At 45.2% G+C, this 18,635-nt stretch overlaps 1 protein-coding gene across 13 annotated transcripts in view; it reads left to right on the top strand.

Moving 5' to 3' along the window:
- Positions 1-18,635, top strand: part of RALGAPA2 (Ral GTPase activating protein catalytic subunit alpha 2) — a 280,569-nt gene that overhangs the window by 174,689 nt on the left and 87,245 nt on the right. For 11 of the 13 annotated variants that reach the window (XR_011466483.1, XR_011466481.1, XR_011466480.1 and 8 more), the window contains 5 exons: positions 643-1,417; positions 2,530-2,601; positions 7,393-7,516; positions 9,516-9,671; positions 15,915-16,073. Coding sequence is in view for 6 of the 13 variants with exons in the window: in XM_070381165.1 (XP_070237266.1) it covers positions 643-1,417; positions 2,530-2,601; positions 7,393-7,516; positions 9,516-9,671; positions 15,915-16,073 (1,286 nt within the window). In the remaining 7 variants the exon portion in view is untranslated. The remainder of the gene's footprint in view (positions 1-642; positions 1,418-2,529; positions 2,602-7,392; positions 7,517-9,515; positions 9,672-15,914; positions 16,074-18,635) is intronic. The other 2 variants (XR_011466482.1, XR_011466485.1) reach the window with 1 other exon arrangement.

Genomic DNA, 18,635 nt, shown 5'->3' with positions numbered 1-18,635 from the left:
AAAGTCCTTCTATACATCTGAAGTCTTAAACATTTTATAAATTAGTTGCTCCTGGGCATTTAATCAACTACAAATTCAGTGAAAGCTTTCTAAGTAATTCCATGAATTATTAATATATCAGATTCTGTTAAATATTTAAAATGCCCTAACAACAAAACATAGTCACAATAATCCTAAAGCAAATTGCTTCAAATATATGTAAGCCATCCCAGGCTTGATTCATCCCCTTATCGGTGTCTCCCTTTACCCAACAAAGGGAGCGAGGCCACCTCCCCAGCCCTGGTCCCCAGCCCTCCAAGCTGCCCTGCTCTCCAAGGGCAGATGTCTACCTCCCTGAGCTCTTAGAGCCGTCAGTGCTAAAGGATCTGTCTCTGGTTTATAGCTGTACTGGAACATTTTTAAATGTCCCTTTCAGAATGAGACCTTCCTGTAAATTGGTTCTTTTAGTCATCTATTTAAATTGTGCTTGTAAATTCAAATAGAATCAATGTCCAAAGAAGAAAAACAGGTGGAAAAAAAAAATCCCCAGACTCAAAAAAAAAAAAATAGCTTCCTTCTTGCTGGGGATGGGTCATGGTCTGGTGGTGGCTGCTTCTCACCTTCCTTCTCCAATGTGTCCCCGTGTCCCCATCTCACTGTCAGCAGAGAGGAGGAGAAGGAGCCTGGGGCTGATCCCGCTGACAGCGCGCATGGTGATGGCGCACCTGGTCAACCACCTGGGCCACTTCCCGCTCTGCGGGGGCCCCGCCGTGCTGCACAGCCTGGTGGGCGAGCACCACGACAACGTGCACGCCGACGCTGCCGAGCTCTCCCCAGACGTGTTCAGGAGCCCCAGCCTGCAGCTGTTTGTGTTCAATGACAGCACCCTCATCTCCTACCTGCAGACGCCTGCGACCGGTCCTGCCAGTGGGTCGCCAGTGGGCGCCCCCTCGGACGTGAGAGTGATCGTGAGGGACATCTCAGGGAAGTACTCGTGGGACGGGAAGGTGCTCTACGGACCCCTGGAAGGCCACTTAGCCCCCAAGGGCAGAAGCCCCTCGTTCCTCATCTCGAGCTGTCAACCCCCAACCCCTGGACCTCAGAGGGCTCCTTCTCAGACTGAGGAGGGAGAGGATGTCCTCGACAAATTACTTGAAAACCTTGGCCACACGAGTCCTGAATGCCTTTTGCCATCCCAGCTCCGTCTGAATGAGCCTTCCCCACCCCCTTGTGGCATGAATTGGGACCAGGAGAAGGAGATCACCAAGGTCCTGCTGCGCCAGAGCACACAAGAAGACGAATATGTCCAGAGGTGCAACTCGGATGTGGCCATGAGGGTCGCCAGCCAGGAGCCGCCATCCCCAGTGGAGCCCCGGGGAGCCTTCTACTTCTGTAGGCTGCTGCTCGATGACTTGGGAATGAATTCTTGGGACAGAAGGTAACAACCCTCTCTAGACCGTCAATTGTCTTGTTTTGTGTGTGTGCAACTGTTCTTCTCAGTTTGGGGTTTGGGAAAAAGAGAACAGAAAATGGAGATTTTTCTCTGTTTCAGCGTTAATAGCTAGAGGAGGGCATGCCTACCCACTCCAGTATTCTCGCCTGGAGAATCCCATGGACAGAGGAGCCTAGTGGGTTACAGGCCATTGGGTTACAAAGAGTCAGGTATGACTGAAGCAACTTAGCACACACACGTAGCTTATTTTCTGCTGCTAAAAGTGAAAATCACTCAGTCGTGTCTGACGCTTTGCAACCACATGGACTGTACAGTCCATGGAATTCTCCAGGCCAGAATACTGTAGTGGGTAGCCTTTCCTTTCTCCAGCAGATATTCGCAGCCCAGGAATTGAACCAGGGTCCCCCGAGTTGCAGGCACATTCTTTACCAGCTGAGCTACCAGGGAAGACCCTAAATTAAAACTAAAAACAGAACTAATTTTACTCTACTGATGCACAGATTGAATTCCAAACATCTGTTGTGTATTTTAAGGAGTATCAAGCATTTACTCTGTGTGTGTGTTTTAATTACTGCTCTGCCCATTGTTGCTTCTGCCTTCATGAAAGATGCCAGTGGACTACAGAGACGAGTAAGCCACAGTTTCTCCCTAGGTCTGGTGAGGGAGGAAGACTTGTTATGGCTCTGATAAAAGACAGTGTGCCTCAGGACCTCAGGAAGGACAGCGGGTCCATCGGGAGGTGAGGGGCAGTGGAGGAGACTGCAGATGGGGGGTTGAGCTGCAGAGGTGAGAAAAGAGTCTCATGACAGAGGTGACAGTGGTACCAGCAGGATGTGCACACACATCAGTCACACACTCAGTGACCAGCCAGTGTCCCCAGACAGTCACGGGAGGCAAGTGCAATTGTGACGCCTTTGAACATCTTCAGAATGAAGTTCCTTCTCTAGGCTTCGGCTGCAAATCTTTGGTGAATGGAGTGGCTGTGGAGGGGTGGATGGATGGATGGGTGAATGAATCGGTAGGTTTGTGCATTGATTGGGAAGGGCAAAATTGATCTGTGATTACATGACTTTTCTCTTAACCCTTTTTCTGTATAGGAAGAACTTCCATCTGTTGAAGAAAAATTCAAAATTATTGAGAGAGCTAAAAAATCTGGACTCCCGGCAGTGGTAAGTGAAAGTGTATCAAACCTCTTTGTTCCTGTCTGTCTTTTGTGTGCTGGCGGGGAGGGGTGCCAGATAAGGTGGCAGGAGTGACACCCCTGCAGGGGCCTGGCAGTTTATACCTTTGGTAGTTTGATCCTGAGGAGTAAACTTACATGTTTACTACATGAAGAAGTCCTCTAATCTCTGCCCTTGATTAAGAACCTTTCAGCCAGTGGACGCTGGTTCTCGTCATCTTTCTGCCAAGCCTCTGGTTCTGCTGAGGGGCAGGCGCCAGTCCACATCATGCGGCAGCGTGGTTTGGATCCCATGGGCTAGGTTAAGACCTGGGTGCTGTAATCAGGGGCTCCCTGACCCTGAGCTTCGTTCTCCAAAGCAGGTCAGATCTCAGATGGACCTCTCTTCTGAATGATTTTAGAAGCAGTTCTGAAGATGAGCTCTAACCCGTGTTTAATCTGGGGAAACAAGGGCTTCCAAAAACATCTCAGCCTGGGGCAAGTGTCATGCTGGGCACATAACAGGTGCTTGGAAGTCGTCAATAAACTGCTTCCTTAATCTTGAGTTTTTTAAAACTCACTTACAAACAGCTTTCTGTTCCTATTGTATTCCCTTCAGAAGCATCACTGGGCGTCTCCTTAGAGAGAAAAACCTGCATCTGTTGCTCCTCAGCCTATCCTTCCCCACATCGTTTCCCAGTTGCCGTTGTGCTGCTTTTTCTCCAGAGGAAGGAAATTCTGGGGCGGGGGCGGAGGGTGGGGTGTTTCCTGAAGGGGCTTGTGGATTCACTGCCCCCTCCCTCCCACTGTCTAGTAGGAGATGAGCAGTCACTTGGGTTCCAGACTCATCTTTTCCAGTGTAGGTTGAGTTATTCCATGCTCCTTCCTATTGAGTGACAACATTGGTGTCTTGTGATTGTGGCCAGTTTGTTGAGTGTTCAGTTCAGTTCAGTCGCTCAGTCGTGTCCGACTCTTCGCGACCCCTTGAATCGCAGCACACCAGGCCTCCCTGTCCATCACCAACTCCAGAGTTCACTCAAACTCATGTCCATCGAGTCGGTGATGCCATCCCGCCATCTCATCCTCTGTTGTCCCCTTCTCCTCTTGCCCTCAATCCTTCCCAGCATCAGGGTCTTTTCCAATGAGTCTTTTGCTTTGGGTCTACCCCTTCATTCTTTCTGGAGTTATTTCTCCACTGATCTCCAGTAGCATATTGGGTACCTACTGATCCGGGGAGTTCTTTCAGTATCCTTTTCATACTGTTCATGGGGTTCTCAAGGCAAGAATACTGAAGTGGTTTGCCATTCCCTTCTCCAGTGGACCCCATTAAATTAATGTACTTTAACTGCATGAGGTAGAGTGGAAATAGCTCCCTGGGGAACTGTTCTTGACATCTAAAAAGGTATCCACTTATTTTACAGTAAGGATGTTTTCAGGGTTCTTTAAAAGAACAGAAATAAGCTGGGGGGTTCTTTAGCTTTGAGATCCTGTTATCAATCAGTTAGCAAATAAGAACATATCTTGTCCCTCAACTTCTTATCAGGATGTTTCTATTAATTTCTGGTATCAATTTATCTCCCTGCTATCAAGTCAGGGTTTCTGCTTAACCTGTTCCTAGGAAAAGTATGGCTTCCCAGATGGCGCTAGTGGTAAAGAACCCACCCGCCAATGCAAGAGACATGAGACGTGGATTTGATCCCTGGGTCAGGAAGATCCCCTGGAGGAGGGCATGGCAGCCCACTCCAGTGTTGTTGCCTGGAGAATCCCGTGGTCAGAGGAGCCTGGTGGGCTACAGTCCTTGGCGTCTCGAAGAGTTGGACACAACTGAGCATACACGCAAGAAAAGTAGAGACCATCTCACAACTAGGATCTATATGCTGTGAAGCTAGCAAAGATGTAAATAGTATAATGAACATATGTACACATTAAAGAAAGCTCCCCCTTTCAATATTAATGCCTCTCCCCACCAAAAGATAAAGTAAAAGTGACAGTCATGTTTCTTTGGCTTTTTAATGTGACAACACAAGGAAACCAAGCTATTCTGGTCTAGTCCTAATAAGGAAAAAAAAACAAAAACAAATTCTAGCTCTGTCCATGTGCTCTGGACTACCTGCTCCTCTGTGCACTGGGCCTGCTGCTTCTGGACATGAAGTGCTGTTGATGTTGCTAATTATCATTTCAGAAGCCTGACTCTAATAAGGCCAGACACAGCGTCTGCATCCTCCCAGGCTCTCTGCGGTGCTAACATTTTGGAAGCTGTGAAATTTGATGAGTGTTTACAGCTAAAGGTCACCTGGGCTCACACCTCCATCCGTCATTCAGTCACCCAGCATCTCTCTGCTCCACAAGGAGCTGATGAGGACCCATGACCCTTAAGCAACTACAAAGTAAAAAGCTTGGACTTTAAGGAGAACAAACAAAAACATTTCAGGTAAACCTGAGATTGTTTTTTGTACGTCCAGTATATAGAATAGAGAAAAATTAAATGCTGAGGACTTATCAGTATGTAGATGGAGCTGCAGAGAAATGGACTGACTCTCCTTTGCTCTCCATTTGTTGAAAGAGACTGTCTTTTAGTTCGTGGCTTATGACCTCCCTTACCATCCAAGCCCCTACATGATTACAGATCTTAGAATCAACTTGTCTGAGTCCAGACTGCTGGCCAACCCTGCCTGTAGTTCAGGAGGAAATGATGTCACAATTTTGGGCCCCATGTGCTTGAGGACAAGCTTTCCAAGGTCTCTGCTGGAGCACCGCCCACTAGCATTCATCAGCACAGAATCCCCTCTCCACCCCCCACATCCATTCTCTGGAGAGCGGCACCCCCACGAACATGACAGAGCAAGGCTCCATCAGGGTCTTCAGGACACCCACCTCCCCTGCTGGCAGCATGACAGTTCACTTCAAAAGCCTTAAAGTAGACAATGATCATAGTTCCACATCTATGAATTTATTTTAAGGACTATCAAAGATGATGTGAAAACACCTTTCAAATGGATGTGACCCAGATGTCCAGTAGCAAGGATTTGGGATATGGAATAGTAACATAATGGAATGGAATATTCCACAATCATTATTAATAACTTTGTTACACAAGCATATGGTGTAAAAGTGTTCACACTCCGAGACGGTGTAAATAATGATTTTTATGTTAAGCATATTTTACACAATTTTTTTTAAAGTGTTCACAAATATTTTAAGTGAAAAAAACAGTGGCAAAACACAAATTGATGGCGTCTCATTTTGTAGGCAGAAACGCATCCTGAGATAGTAACCGTTGTGATTTCAACATATATGCAGAGAACATGAGTGGGTTTTTTTTAATTCTTCTCTTTCCTTTCTATATTTTCTAATTTTTCCTCTGAGTATGGTCATTAAATGTAAACTATGGGGGAAGCAGGAGGAGTAAGCTATCAAGACAAATCCCTGGGTCAGGAAGATCCCTCGGAGGAGGGCATGGCAACCCACTTTGGTATTCTTGCCTGGAGAATCCCATGGACAGAGGAGTTTGATGGGCTACAGTCCATCAGAGTCTGATGGGTCGCAAAAAGTCGGACACAACTGAAGTGACTTAGCACACATACAGAAGATCTTGAAGAATGTGTTAAAATACGGAGCCCAGATTCTATCACTATTGAGTCTAATCAGATTATAATTTTGAGGTGTTAAATGATTAGACAACAGAAACATTTCCATGTTGCTTAAATGCTCAGTAGTTTTTCCAACAGATTTTTCCAGAGTATATGGTAGAAATCGGGAGAAAAGTGGAACTTCTTTGGAAATGGTAATCCAAAATCTAAAACATAGGGACTGGAATCCAAGTCTTGGGTGATGGAGCTGTGGTTCTTGGTTAAAGCTCTATTCCAGTGAGAGTGATGTCGTCACCTGTCTAAACTGTGCACATATCACTTGTAGATCTAGTGACCTTGACACGTACTCCAGTGTATAATTTATATTAATAGAAATGGCTATCGACATATTCCAGTATATCATTGTTTCTCAGGTCAATTCAACAGAGATTTAGCTGAGCAAATTCTACATGCCAAAGACCATATCAGACGCACAAAAGTTGACCCAGAACTCCTTTCTTCAGAGTGTTGGCGTTTACCTGATTCAACAGCAGAGTGCCCCAAATCCATCATGGAGGAAGTGGACAAACAGTTTATACTTCCAAAGAAGTTTCCCTGGACAGCTGTCCAACTTCTCAGGCACCCTCAGATCAGTCAGAGCCCAGGCTGGGTACAGCCCCTCACAAAGATGGTACCTAAATGTGTCCTGCTTCGAAGAAGTAGTTTTCATTTCTCAAGTAGTCTTGGCCTATGTTACAGTCCCAATTAGGGAGCTCCCCAGTTTCCTTATCTAAAGGTGAGGGAAGTGAAATATACATGGTCACATGGATCTGTCCACCACTGATATCTATCTGAAAGGCTCAGTATTTTTTTTTACCAAAGCTAGAGAGAGTTTGTCAAACCGTGCACTCTTACATGCTGTTCACACACCACACATCTAAGAGGTGGTCTCAGGAGCCAGACTGCCCTGCCTCAGCTCCTGACCTCCCGTTTGCGGTGTCACGTGCTGCGCCTCCTTTCAACTGTCTCTACCAGGAGGTGGTGACAAGACCTGTCTTCTTAGGGCGCCTGCAAGGATAGATGAGATTGTGTGCTGAGCCTTCTTGGAACAGTGCCTGATCCCTTGTAAGTTCTTGGTAAACGTCAGCTGTATAGCAGACATATATGTGGCAGCAATAAAACCAAACTTTATACATAAGAATTCTAACTCCTTCCAACCTAAAAATTCGCAGCCGTGAAACGCACAAAATTGCAGTGTTTTACATTGCCGAAGGTCAAGAAGACAAGTGTTCGATCCTTTCCAATGAAAGGGGAAGCCAAGCGTATGAAGACTTTGTTGCTGGACTTGGATGGGAGGTAATTAATTTCATCTAGGAGGTGTTTGCCCATCAGCACTGTCTAAGGATGTATGTAAGCTAGATGTTGATGGTATGCGTTTTTACATTCATATATAGTTCTGGAGTTGAAGGGTGTATAGAATTTGACCTCTTGTGGTAGTCTTTTTTCATACTTTATACATAAACTTTTGTTCCCCCTTAACTTTCCTCTTAATATTGTTTCATTTGCTTTTTATGTGAATTGAATAGTCAGATTGGCTCTCCCAACTGTAGACAGTATGTAGTAAGAGAAGACAGACATGGGCAGGGAAGCAATGACTGTGGTCCCCGTATGGAAATTGGAGAAGAAATCAATGACTTATGGGTGAAAAATGAAGAGTTGGATGGAGTCAAAAGTTGACTTGACAGTAGCTGTGATGGTTTTGCTACCAACTTGTTTCCTTCAGGTAGACCCCAGGGTGGTTGATATTTTAAAATTTTGTTTCTTCTTGGCTAAATGATTTTCTGACGGAAAGATATCCATACATTTATACACACACACACACATACACATATACATCTCCAGAACATATTCTAAAAGAATCCAGAATAGTTAAAATAGAAATTAACATATCTGAAATAATTTTCTTACTTTTCATTACTTTTGTTTTGGTTTCTTGATCATCTGTGCTGTGGGAAGCTCTCTGGGTACCTAAGTGAGACTTACCTCTGAGAGCTGAGCATTTAGCAAAGGGGCTGATAAGGAGATGAAGACAGGACAAGAGCATATCAAGGTCAAGACCATGTACTTTCTCGTCAAGAAGATTTTAGTCTGAAATAGTTATTACACTTTCAGTAAATTGTTCGTCTTACTAATAAAATGATTTCTTATTTGTCATGGAATATATGTAGTATGTAACTCACATTTCTAAACTAAGCATTTCTTAACTATCATTTTAAGAAAAGACTATAAGATTAATTCAGTGCATATATTGATTGTCTTTGGCACAGAAGAAATTCTTCTGTTTATTTTTTTTTTCAGTTGTGTTACCACAGGTGCTTTTCTGAAGGAATAGAGGTTTATGAAAAGTAAAAACAAAATATTGAAAGATAATCTAAGTACTAAGAAGAGAATATTCATACCTTAGCCTGAAAAAGAATTATGAGTCAGAGACTTTGGGCAGCTGTATAAATTGAACAACCCTTTTTAAAGGCAGTTTAGGAGTGGTTATTAAATTTGGGAACATTTGTACCCTTTGACCTGAAAGACTGCTTTGAATGCTCCTTCTAGTTTGACCACACCAGGACTATTGGAGAAAGCAGAAATGCCACAAATCCATCAACAAGGGAGCTCTGTGCATGTCTCTACATACAGACATATTTATGTGTTGGGGGAATAAAGTTGAAGGAATATGCATCAAACCTTTGCTAGTGGTTTTTTTAAAGTAGGTAGGATTTTGGAGCCCTTTCATTGTTAATTTTTTTATCTTTTAAAAGAGAATTGTATTGACGTATACTTGATTTATAACGTTGCGTTAGCTTATATAATGTGTATATATTATATATGTTAGCTTGTATAATGTGTGTACAGCACAGTGAACTAGTGGCTTCTCAAGTGCCACTGTGCAGGAGACAAGAGACTCGAGTTCGATTCCTGGGTTGGGAAGATCTCTTGGAAAAGGACATGGCAACCCACTCCAGTACTGTTGCCTGGAGAATCCCATGGACAGAGGAGCCTGGAGGGCTACAGTCCATGGGGTCGCAAAGAGTTGAACATGACTGAAGCGACTTAGCATGCACACATGCACATACACATATCCACTCTTTTTAGATTCTTTTCCCATATAGGTCATTACAGACTATTGAGTTAATGTTTATTTAATCTTTAATTTCATCTAACTTTGTATTACAATTGTTTATAAGCAGAAAGTTATAAAAATGAAAATAGATTAAAAAAAAATTCACAAGCACATTCCTGCTTAGTGAATAAGAACAGCTCCTGTTCGGTCCTCACTCTTTTCCCTTGTGACCTGCATCAGGTGGACCTGTCAACCCACTGTGGGTTCATGGGCGGGCTTCAGCGCAATGGCAGCACGGGCCAGACCGCCCCCTACTACGCTACCTCGACCGTGGAAGTCATCTTCCACGTCTCAACTCGGATGCCGTCAGACTCAGACGACTCGCTCACCAAAAAGGTAAGGAGCCTCCTTGGGGACCACGCTTGGCTGTCCTGGGACAGAGCAAAGTCTGTGATGTGTCACTTGGCTTCCTCTGGACACAGCCCTGGGGTCACTCTCCTCAAGCTACCATTGTCATTAATCTGAAATATCCTGCTTGGCACAAACTAGACAAAGATAACAGGAAAATTGGTCAGTCGTATAAGTCTTAAATCCTGGGATGAAGATGAAGGAAGCATCTTCGATGTTGTTAACTTTGGATCTTCTCTCCCGTGACTATTAACTGAGAGAAAGTTATGCTGTTGACCTCTCGGGCTGGCCAAGCTCATCTGACGTAAGGACCCTCTACGGCTGGGGTTGGAGAAGGCTGGTGCCCCCCAGGGCTGCCAGAGGGGGTCACTTGGCAGACCATCTGCAAAACGGCTAGTGCAGGTGGGCTACTGCCCACGGCCCCAACTCCTGTTCTCCATCAGCATGGGGCCTGCGGGCAGTTTTCTCTCGAGTTCAGAGGAGACCTCCATCCTCCAGCTGGGAGTCAGCATTCCAGGGCCCCCCGTGCGTTCTAACCTGCAGGCTGAACACCTCAGCTGACCAGCAGGAAGTGAGGGGGCCCCTAAAAGAAGAGGACATTTTACTCTGGGGAGGAAGCCTAGAAATCTAACCCATGTCTGTGTTTCCAGATTAGAACAACTGGGCCTCACATGCTGGTGCCAGGGGCTGAGCCCAGAACCCCCTCTTGACAGCCCTCTCTTCCAACAAGGATCCCAGGAACTGAGGCATCCCCTGGAGGGTGGAAAGCAGACCATTCTGATGCTAAGACTGGCAGTTCGGTGTTGTGTCAGGTGGCAGGGAAGTGTCTATAGCCAGGGTTCCAAGTGTGTAGTCATTCCCTTCGTCAGCCAGTTCCCTCGGTTTTCCCATCTATTAAATGGGATTAAAAACACAGTTCATGTCCCAGCGTTGCTGGGCAGTGGGTGGGCAACGCCTGCAAAATTGCTGAGCACCAAGCTGGTACCCAGCAGCCCTCATCCTTGCCCACTGGTTGGATGGACTCTTCTTCCTGGCCCGTTAGGTGGGTGATTGATACTGGCCTGCGGGCTTCCCTCTACCTGCCTCTTTTCTCTTCTCTGTGGTTTTGCTCTTTCATCACTGCAGCCGTGGCCATCCGGACCACATACACAGTAGGTGGCCGTACTCATGGAACCTCAGTGGTAAGGTTAGGGCATGATCGGACTCCTCCCACAGTGACCAGGGGACCTCAGTGGTCAGATCAGGGTATGATCAGACTCCTCCCACAGTGACCAGGGGTCTTGGATGTGCAGAGCCTGACTGACTTTCCTTCAGTGGCCACATACCGGCTCCTCAGGGCCTATGGAGCTGCCTCCACATCTTAGGTTTTGGTGGTGGTGGTGTTCTTAGTGGAGGGGACCCTGCCCACAGAGACGTGATCTCAGATTACCCAGACCCTAGGCAAGATTCTCAGGCATGCTCAGTCACTAAGTCCAGTCCGACTCTGCAACCCCATGGACTGTAGCCCACCAGGCTCCTCTGTCCATGGGATTCTCTAGGCAGGAATATTGGAATGGGTTGCCATACCCTCCTCCGGGGGATCTTCCTGACCCAGGGATTGAACCCACATCCCCTGCTTGGCAGGCAGATTCTTTACCACTGAGCCACCTGGGAAGCCTCAGGCAAGACCCACACATCATTTTTTTTATTACCATGTAAATTGCTGCTACTCTGCAAGTGCGTCACCATAGTCTATGATTTTCTTATTTATGACTGAAAACTGTTTTGTTACAAGATTGCTTTATATTTTAAACTTTTAAAAGAATTATTTCCTAAGTAGGATTGCCTTTTTTTTTTTTTTTTTTGAGAAAAGACTGTTTTCTTGATAAAAACACCCTGTTATAAATCCTGTTCCGAGGCTTGGCTGGGCTGTAAGGTTCCCTACTGTAATCAGGCAAACACAGCTGATCCCTTTTGCTGCTCCAAGATTTAGCATCGTTAGTGACAAACTCTCTCTATCAGGACGTCTCACAGCTCAACCAGAAATCAGTCACAAGAACAGCGGCCCCACAGTTCCTCGTCTCATTCCGACTGAATTGTCCCTAACAGCTTAAAAATGAGCTGCAGAATTCTAAAGTGATTCATGCTCTCCTCTGCCCCCGTCACGGGGCCACTTTTTCAACCCTGCAATCTGGTGGCAACCCCATACTGAACTCTTGATCCTTCACCGCAGAAATTCGTTAGCTCCAGCCCGATTAGATTTTTCACAGCTAATCTAACTGCTGTAGGGGTTTGCAGAGTGGGGACAGAGCTGTGCTATTGGATTTGTCCAATTCATTTGACTCCAGGACTATAATTGCACTTATGTCTTACAAGGCTTTTATAGCCCGAGGCTGGCCAGCGCATAAAAAACAAATTGGCAGTGATACAGGACGAGTGGAGGGGATGAAAGGCCCACATTATCAGTCTCCAGGCAGCACTGCTCTGGCAGGAAGTTTCCTGGTTAATTTACAAATAAAACTTAGATTTTAGGATGGGCATACTGTCGGCCGAACAATGGGGATGTCAGGGCTGCCTGTTACTTAGTAAAAGTAGCAGCCGGGCCCACTGAGGAGCAGGAATTCTTCAATCAAACAGACGACTCCTTCTGGAGCCAGCTGGCGACGTAATGCAATTAGTCGGAAAAGGAGGTCAGCCCATTAGGTGTGTACCAGGGCCAGTGTCAGCAGTGGGCGCCGCCTGGCAGCAGCGGGCAGAGGGGCCCCGGCAGAGGGTTTGCACAGCCCTGTCAGGGTGAGAAGTGGCAGGACAGGCACTGATTTCTGAAGGCTCAAGCCCCGAGCGTTTGTCGAGCCTCTTGTGCAGTTGAAGCAGTAGCTGGCGTGAAGGATGGCTCGTGCAGACGACACACCACTCCCATCAGCTTGACCCGTGGGCTCGAGTTTCTCCCTGGAGGGCCCGTCATTGGAATTCTCCAAAACTCACATAGTGACGTCTCTGTAATGAAACCCCCTTTAGACGGAGTTGCGCTTTGAAGCTTTGGGGGTACTCCTGGGTGTTCTGACGTGGTTGACAGTCTGGCCGGGTGACTCCTACTTGCACTTCCTTCCCATGTTCTCGTCATGGACGGAAGAGGGTGCGTCCTTGCTCTTCACGCCTGATGTATCTGCAACTGGTTCCATGGCCTCAGCTCTAAATTCTGCGCATTGGCGAATTAACCTATGACTTGTGCAGAGGTCTGAGGCAAGTGACAATGAAGGCAGCTTTCAGGCGGTGAACGTTGTGTCATGACCACTTGCAGTGTCACCACGCCAGAAGTGTGGACCTGGTCCTGTGATCTCATCCTTCTTGGTCCGTCCTGAGGATACAGTTGTAAACAGAATTGGGAGAAAAAAAATTTTTTTTTGATGTGGACCATTTTTAAAGTCTTTATTTGTTACAATATTGCATCTGCTTTTGGTTTGTTTTTTTGGCCGTGGGGTATGTGGGATCTTAGTTCCCCAACCAGGGATCCAACCTGCACCTCCTGCCCTGGAAAGGGGGCGGCTTCACCACTGGACTGTCAGGGAAGTTCCAGGAGACTTCCGTGGGTTATGTGATCAAGTTACCTAATTTAGAAAAGGGAGGCTAACTGCAAAAATCTCAGTCCTCACTGTATTACCTCAGAGCTGATGCCTTGTGACTCACGAGTCTGGACAGGGAGCAGCTTCACCACTGGACTGTCAGGGAAGTTCCAGGAGACTTCTGTGGGTTATGTGATCAAGTTACCTAATTTAGAAAAGGGAGGCTAACTACAAAAATCTCAGTCCTCACTGTATTACCTCAGAGCTGATGCCTTGCGACTCACGAGTCTGGACAGGGAGCTGTTGCAGGTTCTGGGGTGCCGACCTTTGGTGGGACGGCCATGCAGGAAGGCTGTTCAGTGGGTGTGTTGGTCCTGTTCAGAAGCATGTGCCAACCCTGCAGCGAGGGGCACAGAACTACCCAGAAAGTTGTCTCTCTCTATGGGGCGAGCAGGGCAGATGTGTGCCCCCGGGCAGCCCCTGCCCTCAGTTACCTTCTCCTGCTCTAAATTCCTCCCAAAGTTTCCATCTGAAACCACTCCGATTTCCCTCAAAAACATGCCTTTATTGTGCCGCTGGTGAGCCACTGCTGCGTTTTGACTCCAAAAGAGTAAATTTTAGGAGTGCGTCATGAACTCCTTGCATGTTTTATTGAAAGGGAAAAAGAAAGGAAAATGGATATCTAGAAGTAGAGAGATGCCTAATGTTACTGTGAAAACCCAGGGTCTTTTTTTAAAACTATTTACGTAAGGGATCAGCCTCAACTTTTGCCTGCTACCCTTCTAGTCTTTATATGTAAGAGAGGAGGAGAAGGAAAAACTTATGTGCTGGGTTATTTTACATTTAGAAAGTTGTGGATGTCATTGAATTTTTCCACACCCATCACACCTCGTGTTCAGCACTCGCAGTAAAGTGCGTCCCAGAGCCCAGGTTCAGACGCAGCTGAATCAAGTGCCTCACGTGGGGGCCGCCCGAGCTTGAACCTCACCTTACTGTAGGTGCAAGGGTACAGTGGTCCCCAGAGGTATGACAGAGGAAGGAAGAAGCAGGCATTGCAGGAAACCAGCCTCCCTTACGACCTCGTGAAGAGAAGGGAGGCCTGCTGGGATGACCTCAGGTTTTCCCCTTGTGGTCAGAGAGTCTATAAAGAAATTGCATTTATATTAGTGTGTTTTAAATATACGGTATTTGAGAACATCCTTTTTTATACTGTAAGACAAAATGCTTGATTTGATACGACATCTCTATTTTATTAAGAACCTCTAAATTTAGTTCTGCTCAGGGCTCACCTGTTAAATAAGTTCGCAAGCAAGACAGGCTATGTCACGGGCATAGGCGGGTGTGCGGGGGCGAGGATTCACATTCTCAGTAGGCATCCTAGGGTCTCACCAGCCAGTCCCTATGGGTTTAGGACTTCAATTTCAGCCAGCATTTTAGCTTTTATAATCGAGTTTGCTTGACTCACAGCCAGGCCTGCCCCCAAGAACTCACTTGCACTCCTCCAGCCCCAGATGCACAGTCACTGTGCAGGAACTCCGGGGAGGGTGTTCTTGCATTGGCCCAAGCTGTTCCCTGATGGATGCGCAGAGGGTCCCTTCCGGGAAGGCACCGGAAGCCCTCCCCAGAAAGGCCAGGAGTCTCTGACTCGTCAGCTTTGGACCGCATGGCCTCTTGTGTATAAATGGGAGGGCTAGGGGAGTTGCGCTGTCACAGAGCTGTTGCCCTGGGGCGCAGCCTAGATGGCCATGGGCAATGGAGGTGCATGGATTACAAGCCCCCGCCCAGCTTCCACGCTGCTTCTGCACCTGTGGTGGGGGGTGGGGCGCTTGCCTTCCTGAGCCCCTCGCCTCCTTGTTAGACTACATAAAGGTGATCTCAGAGCATTAGTGGAAAGACAGAACAAAATGTACGTGTGAACAGACTTTTCTCTGCAGTAAGGCACTCTTTCAAAGCTAGGTACTAGTGCTTCATATTAGTTTCTTATTAAATTTAAGTAACCCTAGTTATTGGAGAAGGAAATGGCAACCCACTCTAGTGTTCTTGCCTGGAGAATCCCAGGGATGGGGGGAGCCTGGTGGGCTGCCGTCTATGGGGTCTCACAGAGTCGAACACAGCTGAAGCGACTTAGCAGCAGCAGCAACCCTAGTTTCTTAGACAAAGGTAATATTATATATACTTTTTCTTAAAGGTTTGTCCTAAATCTGGTTTTTATACATTTGGTAATGATTGTGTTATAATGGCTTCTATTCTCTTATATGCATCTTATTTTCTTAATCAGTATCAAATTAAGAGCCTTATGAAGCTCTTTTGTAATATGGAATAAAAGACTCATACTGTCCATTGTGTAGAAACACACTCAGCCACATAAAGCATCAGGCTTTGCTGCAGGAATCAAATTAAATTTTTAACAAATCCTGGAAAAGGTCCTGTCCCCACGCAGCCACATGTACCTGTGATGCTCACATGCCTCTCTTGGTTCCAGTGTGTTTCGTGGAAGGCGAGCTGTGTGTTTTTTTTGTTCATGCATTTGTGCTTTTTTAAAAATCCTCATAGAAGGCATCAGTGTTGTAGCCTTTTTCGGTGGTGAATTATTTTTGCCTCTGAGTATAAGAATTCAATTTGTAAGCCGAGACCCTTCATAAAGTGCTGTGATCACTCTGATTAATAAGGAGCCAATTTGCCCTTGCAGCTCCGTCACTTGGGGAATGACGAAGTCCACATCGTCTGGTCCGAGCACTCCAGGGACTACCGCAGCGGGATCATCCCCACCGCCTTCGGAGACGTTTCAATCATCATCTACCCCATGAAGAATCACATGTTCTTTATCGCGATAACCAAGAAACCCGAGGTATGTTTTCACCACACTCTCCTTGTGACTTGTACAGCGGTTTGCCATATGATTCCCTGTTACTGAAAAACAGTGTTAATCGATATGTTAAAGGGGCCACTTGACACGTACATGAATTACACGTGCTGTATAGGAATTAAATATGAATTGGGGTTTTTCAAACATTCTTTCATCAGGAGCACAGAATTCTGTATTTTATTGCTGAGATTCTTTGAAAATTATATTGTAAAGACAGTATGGTTTTTTAAATGTTTTTCATGTTTAAGACTTTGTAATATAAAGAAATGATTAAAAGTCTGGGGCATCTTGATTAATAATAATAATATCTGAATGAGCACCATGTCACATCTAGCATTTTATGGGTGACTGTGGGTAGAGGATCCAGCCTTGCCTCTGCCGCTGCTAACGGGGGTCAGTCCTAAAGGATCTTGGAAAAGTCCTAAAAAGCTGGGCCCCCCTGAGGCTCAGTCTATGTCGGGGCTCTAAAGATGGATGCGTCTTCCCACCCGATCGGTTCAGCTGGGTATCCATCATGGGAACGGCCAGAACCGTTCGGTGTCCTGAGCGCAGGACCTAGATTGGCTTCTGTTTCCGCCCTTGTCCTGCCTTTAGTGGTGATTTAACAGCGCTGTGTACAGTGACTTGATTTTGTTTGGGAATTATTAATCCAAGGTGGGCTTTGTAGTCTTTTCAGTAAACCTCTAGTGTATTGTCTCTCCTCAAGGGAATGACACGTGCCTTGGCTTGATACTAAGTACAACCTTCATTTCCATTCCAAATTGTCCTCCTGCAGGAGCTAAAAGTTACTATTCTAAATATACTCTTTTTCAGCTTTAAAAATAAGAGGCAAAACTTTCCTGGGATTTATAACCTAAAAGTGTTCAAGTTGTGAAGATTAAATGAGCTAAGAAATGAAAGGTGTTTAAATCAGTGCCTGGTCCAGAGGAAAAAGCTACTTAAGAGTTGATAATGATGATAATAATAATAGCTTTTATTATTATTGCTATTATTGTTTTTTGTTATAGTTACTACCATGAAAATAGAATAAATAATGACTGCGGGACAACTCCTAAACTCAGAAAAGTCCCCACTCTGGCTGGTGAGGAGCCTGACATAAAGAGAACCCTCTTTTCTTTTCAAGGAGTGGAGATGCCAAAAGTTTTTCATATTAAATATTTGTGTGATCTTTGGTCCAAGTCTGTGTGTGTGAAGTGTTAAGTTTTGTATAAGAAAATGGCTCTTACTGCTAATAACATTTGCGTGTGTCCAAGGACATTAATTTAAAAAATTAAACTGAAAATTTTAATATTAGACAACTGATAAATTTAGTATCCTGTGGCTTTCCAAACTGGCAAATGTGTTTCTTTAATATTTAGTATGGATTAACTGGCTCTATTAGTTCATTTTCAACATGGCCCTCTAAAATGTCATTTAATGTCTTAAAAATGTCACCTTTATTTTTAGAGCAAATTAAGAATATAAAAGGTATTTCAGTTCACTTTATAGTGTCAAAGTGATTTTTAAAAAGTATGATAGTGCATGAAAACAAATATTATCATACCTTTTAAAATTTCTTTTAAAAAATATGTAAGTTTTATAAATTTGGCCATAAATTCTGACAAGATGAATCGAGCAAATCGCTTTCTTAATATTTTAGTTCAAAAGGCCTAAAGGAAAGAAGAGAATAATGGCCAACTGGAAATTTAGTGCTATCCCCACATTTAAAGGACAAACCATTACAATGTAATAAAATTAATCCAGACATTTCCAGGGCAAGTGTGGCTGACCTTTTGTTCGCCAACCACTGACCTCAGGGTGAATGCGAGAGGCTTGTGGAGGGAAAGTCTGTTTGTTTGGCTTCGGTCCCTGGTATTTAAATTGCATTCCCTAATCAAATGAAAAGGCTGTCCTCTCTATCAGGTTACAGAATCCATGGCAACATTTGGCCTTTTATATCCATAATGTTAGCCTTTTTGTTTGCATCTAAGTAGAGACACCTGGAGCAATGTTAACATTAACCGATTTAGCATTAATAGCTTCATTATATAAGAATTTCTGATCAGATAGCTGTTACTTTTGTTATATTGCTTCAGCTTGTATTGTTGTCATTTTTTATCTCCCTGCTTGGCAACCGGGCAATGATTTGCAAATTTTTTTTGTCTTGATTAATTAAGCAATATAATTATCAGTAACCACGATGCAGTCTTTGCTCAACAAAGCTTCTGAGAGAAAACAATGGTAAGTCTGTTAGTATGAATGCATTCCACGTGTCCCAGATGCATGAGGATATTACGGACAATGAGGGGAAAGGCCGCCTGGGAGCGGGGACAAAGGGTGTCAGGCAGGCCCGACACACTACACATACCGCCAGGGACGCTCTGTGGGCTCCCGGGGACACAGACGCCTCGTTAGATTACAGCTAGTCAGCAGAGATTAATTCTCAGCCATTTGGTGCAATAATTTACCCATTCCTCAGTCTTTTAACCAGCATGCCTTACCACGGAAGGGGAGGCTTTGTGCTCGAAAGGTTTATTTAACCTTGCCCACTTTTAGGGATTGCCA

Source organism: Bos mutus, chromosome 13 (assembly GCF_027580195.1).
Source record: "Bos mutus isolate GX-2022 chromosome 13, NWIPB_WYAK_1.1, whole genome shotgun sequence".
NCBI classification, from domain to species: Eukaryota; Metazoa; Chordata; class Mammalia; order Artiodactyla; family Bovidae; genus Bos; species Bos mutus.
The sequence above is the reverse complement of the archived record's forward strand: the minus strand, read 5'-3'. Positions and strand labels throughout refer to the sequence as shown.